The sequence below is a fragment of the Ciona intestinalis genome, unplaced genomic scaffold (assembly GCF_000224145.3).
Source record: "Ciona intestinalis unplaced genomic scaffold, KH HT001069.1, whole genome shotgun sequence".
NCBI lineage: Eukaryota > Metazoa > Chordata > Ascidiacea > Phlebobranchia > Cionidae > Ciona > Ciona intestinalis.
Window position 1 is genome coordinate 60,949 of NW_004191390.1, and position 4,341 is coordinate 65,289.

Consider the following 4,341-nt stretch of genomic DNA (forward strand, 5'->3'; position numbering starts at 1 on the left):
TGGGAGGCTTTGTGGTGAAATCAACAGCCTGAATGCCAACCAATCACAATCGGCGGGTGAAAGTATTTTAGAAACCCAAAAGTTACGAGGTGTGTTGTTGTTGCAGATGAAATATTGTTGTTGTTGCTGATGAAATATTGTTGTTGTTGTTGCTGATGAAATATTGTTGTTGTTGTAGTTGATGAAATATTGTTGTTGTTGTTGTTGATGAAATATTGTTGTTGTTGTTGCTGATGAAATATTGTTGTTGTTGTTGCTGATGAAATATTGTTGTTGTTGCTGATGAAATATTGTTGTTGTTGTTGCTGATGAACTATTGTTGTTGTTGCTGATGAAATATTGTTGTGGTTGTTGTGGCTGATGAAATATGGTTGTTGTTGTGGTTGCAGATGAAATATTGTTTTTGAAACAACGAGTTGATGAATCGCGACACAAGATCCAAGTTTTGGAAGGCGAACGAGTGATTTTGATAAACGGGAAGAAACGTTTGGAGGATCGGGTTAGGGGGTTGGAGGCGGAGGTGGAACACAGGAGGGTGATAAAGAGGTGGGGGACATGGATATCATATTAATATTATAGATATCATATTAATAACATAAACATCATATTAATAACATAGATATCATATTAATAACATAGATATCATATTAATAACATGGACATTATATTAATAACATGGATATCATATTAATAACATGGATATCATATTAATATTATAGATATCATATAATCTCATCTTATAATGTCCCTTCATTAACTTGGAAATAATTCAACATAAATGGCTTGTTGTTTGACTGGTAACGACCACGCTTCTTCCAATTAACATGGATAGGTTTAAAACTGTTAGACTGTTTTAACGACTGTTGTTTGTTCGCTATGTCCTGTCTTTTCGTTTAACTTTTCATTAATCTTCGCTACTGTATTCGAAGCTTCAAATATTGTTCCAACCATTGTTAAAAATTCCTTTGTTCTTTCCTTTGTTATTTGTCATATTATGACATCACAGTGCTACTGTCGAGCACCGAACAACAGATGAGAGCACCACCTGGAAGGTCCGATTGAAGGAATTAAACAAAATTAAATCGTCACAAGATGACGTCATCGATGCGTTAAAGAAACAAATCGAACAATCAACGACAAGTGTAAGTTGGTTGTGATGTCATAATAATATTGCAATTATATAAGAACAAGTAACCTTATTGAACTACCGTACATTACAACATACAGTTTGCAACACTACTCGCACAAACCTTATAAACAACCAACTTATTATACAGACAACACACCCAGCTTGTCTTACAAAGGAAACAGCTGTTCATAAACTTTGTATAACGGATGTTTATGTTACACTATGTCGATATTGTGTTTTGTGATGTCATAATCCATTATAGATAAGTAATGATGATGTCATAGAGGGTTCGTTGATGCATGAAGTGAATTCATTGAAGCGGAAACTTCAAGGTTTGTATATATTATTTCTATGTTATAATGCGATAATATATTATTTCTATGTTTGTCAGAAAAGGGGAAATACGAAGTTGAAAACGTTGAATTAAAATCAAGGTTGGAAGAAATTGAAAAGTTGGAACAGAAAGCTCGACAGGAACGCGATGAGTTGCAAGGAAAGATGATCATAATGGAGTCATTGTGGGTGTGATGTCATAATGTGTGATGTCATCATGTGTGATGTCATAATGTGCGATGTCATTGTGTGATGTCATAATTTGAAATATTCTTAGAAACGATTCAAGTCAAGATTTGTTGAAAGAGCTGGAGGAAGTGAGGGAGGGGAAGATGGAGTTGGAACAGCAGTTGAATAGTTTGTTGGGGAGTAAAACGTGTCAAACACCACCAGGCACGCTGTCATTGGTTGAGGATATGGATAAGTAGGTGTTTGTGATGTCATAGAGTCATGTATGATATGATGGTTTGCAGTGAATTGGAACAACAATACAACATCATGCGCGAACGAAACAAATGGTTGGAAACGAGAATCTCATCTTTACAAAGAGAGGTCGATCTTGTGCGAGATCAAAACTCGTTGTTGCATCAACAGAGGAGTGACGCGGATCATGAAGCGGGGAGGAGTGTTGCTGCTTTTAAGGTGATGTAACAATACGTGATATTGTGACGTAACAATACGTGATATTGTGAAGTAACAATACGTGATATTGTGACGTAACAATATGTGATATTGTGAAGTAACAATACGTGATATTGTGACGTAACAATACGTGATATTGTGACGTCACAATAGGAACTACAATCCACAATAAAAGGCAAACGGCAACAAATCCAATCGGAGCAAAACCAACTTCAACTCAGTCATGCGGATAAAGTTCAACGCGTAAGTTAATTGTTACGTAATAATCAGTGTTTGATGATGTCATTGTTGTAGATAATTGATCTTGAACGAGAATTGAGCGAAAAAAATCAAATAATCCGATCGATGAACAATGAAAACTCACGGAAGAAAAACGACAAAAGTAAAATATCAAGTTTCATGAAAAAGCTGCGACGTAGCAGCGACAGGTATGTTTATGTTGTTTCTATGTTATTTGTGTTGTTTATTTTATGTTGGTTTATATTTCAGTCGAGACATGATGTCCAGCGGAGGGATCTATGACCCAGGTTATTCGACTTTGATGACCGATAGTAACCTTAAGTCAAGGTGACCTCAAGTAACCTCTGGCGCCGACGAGTTACAACGTATGTTACATTTAATATTTTTGTAGATCTTCTTCATTTGGGGGATTTCCCCAAGCCCAGCGAAGTTCTTTGAAGACCTCCGCCAAAAGTTCCCACTTGTCCCATCTTACCCCGCCTACCTGCGACGACTCCATGCTGTCATCTAGTGGTCACCGAGAATCTCCCGTGTTTTACCCTGACGACTATATTGAAGATAGAAGGTAAGACTTTATTATGACCCAATGGTTGCGAGTTTGAAACTCGATGCTGACACTTAACAGCAATTGCGCCAACCAAGTGGTTACTGTTAATTGTCTAAACTGCAGGCCATCCAGAAATAAGAATCACCCACAAAGTAACATACTCGGTAACCCCCCTTATTCCAGACCCCCCTCGTCCAGCGAGCCGACCCCCTCCAAACCCCATGACCTTCCAACTCCAACATCAAGTCCATCTTTACCCTCACCCACGTCATCAAGGTAAGACGATCACCATGTACACGTCATAATGCTAACTATATCAATACACAGACGTCACAAACCACCTGTATACGTCATGGGTGCAAGTGAAGAAAGTGCGTCCGATGATGACGTCATCGCGACGTCACAAACCCCGACGAAGAAGTTCCGGACGTCACACGAGACCGGGGATTCCCCACCACCGAGACCACAGTCTCAACCTATAGTTCGTGACGTCATGTTGTCACCTCCGAACAACAGAAAGAAGCATTCAAGTTTGGTGTGACGTGTCCATTACCCACCGTGCCCATTACCCACCGTGCCCATTACCCACCGTGCCCATTACCCACCGTGCCCATTACCCACCGTGCCCATTATCAACGTAGCTGAAGTGCCATACACACTAGATTGTTGCCAATACACCGAAGTATCGAAGTTGTCTCGTTTATATTCCACGTCCAAACGCAACGATAGCGACCGCGACCGCGTGTTACCGAAATCAGTGTTGAAACTTGCTAAACTATAAGTTGCCAACTTAGATGTTCAACCCAACGCTTCGTGTACGACAACCACCGCGAAGTCGATATTGAAACCACAACTCATCTCTTTAAAACGTTGCAAACCTTTAGAAACAACCCTCTATGTTAGTTAGTTAGTATATCATGATTTCCAAAACTTCCCCACGACATTCAACACTAACAACAATGGAATATGATTGAGCTTGTTGTTTCATATTGATGCCCGGGGTTGTTATGTGCTGTGTTGGGCATGAACACATTATTGGACTTCTGTTACTCGAATAAATGTAACTTACTTTATCCTCGCGTGGCCGGAAAAACGACAGTCGTTATCACACGAGTTTAACACCTTGTGCCCGCTTACAAGTTACCACGTATGTAACTTATTTATCCTCGCATGGCGGGGCAACGACAGTCGTTATAACACGGGTGTTCTGTTTCATACACCTCGTGCCCGCTTACAAGTTACCACGTATGTAACTTTGTGGGTGATCGTTTTAACGCTTGGCTGATAATTCGGACAACCCAATATTGACCACTAGGTTGGAGCAATTGCCGTTAGCCCACAGAAATAAAAAAAGAGTAGAACGCGCAACTTTCCAAAACCGTGATATATTCTTTCTTCTATTCACGTGACCGCCAACTCCGTCCCGATTTCGCTTGGACTCCATTGTAAA

General features: G+C 39.8%; 1 protein-coding gene across 4 annotated transcripts in view; it reads left to right on the forward strand.

Moving 5' to 3' along the window:
- LOC100184734 (coiled-coil domain-containing protein 18) overlaps positions 1-3,581 on the forward strand; it is a 9,931-nt gene extending 6,350 nt beyond the window's left edge. Inside the window, exons 18-30 of one of the 4 annotated variants that reach the window (XR_003397347.1) lie at positions 7-89; positions 390-546; positions 1,007-1,142; positions 1,392-1,461; positions 1,521-1,647; positions 1,740-1,886; positions 1,936-2,104; positions 2,258-2,347; positions 2,399-2,532; positions 2,594-2,631; positions 2,736-2,909; positions 3,075-3,167; positions 3,219-3,581. Coding sequence is in view for 3 of the 4 variants with exons in the window: in XM_026839904.1 (XP_026695705.1) it covers positions 7-89; positions 390-546; positions 1,007-1,142; positions 1,392-1,461; positions 1,521-1,647; positions 1,740-1,886; positions 1,936-2,104; positions 2,258-2,347; positions 2,399-2,532; positions 2,594-2,671; positions 2,736-2,909; positions 3,075-3,167; positions 3,219-3,432 (1,672 nt within the window). In the remaining variant the exon portion in view is untranslated. Of the gene's footprint in view, positions 1-6; positions 90-389; positions 547-1,006; positions 1,143-1,391; positions 1,462-1,520; positions 1,648-1,739; positions 1,887-1,935; positions 2,105-2,257; positions 2,348-2,398; positions 2,533-2,593; positions 2,672-2,735; positions 2,910-3,074; positions 3,168-3,218 lie in introns of all 4 variants that reach the window. The other 3 variants (XM_026839904.1, XM_026839905.1, XM_026839906.1) reach the window with 3 other exon arrangements.
- The last annotated feature ends 760 nt before the right edge of the window (positions 3,582-4,341 follow it).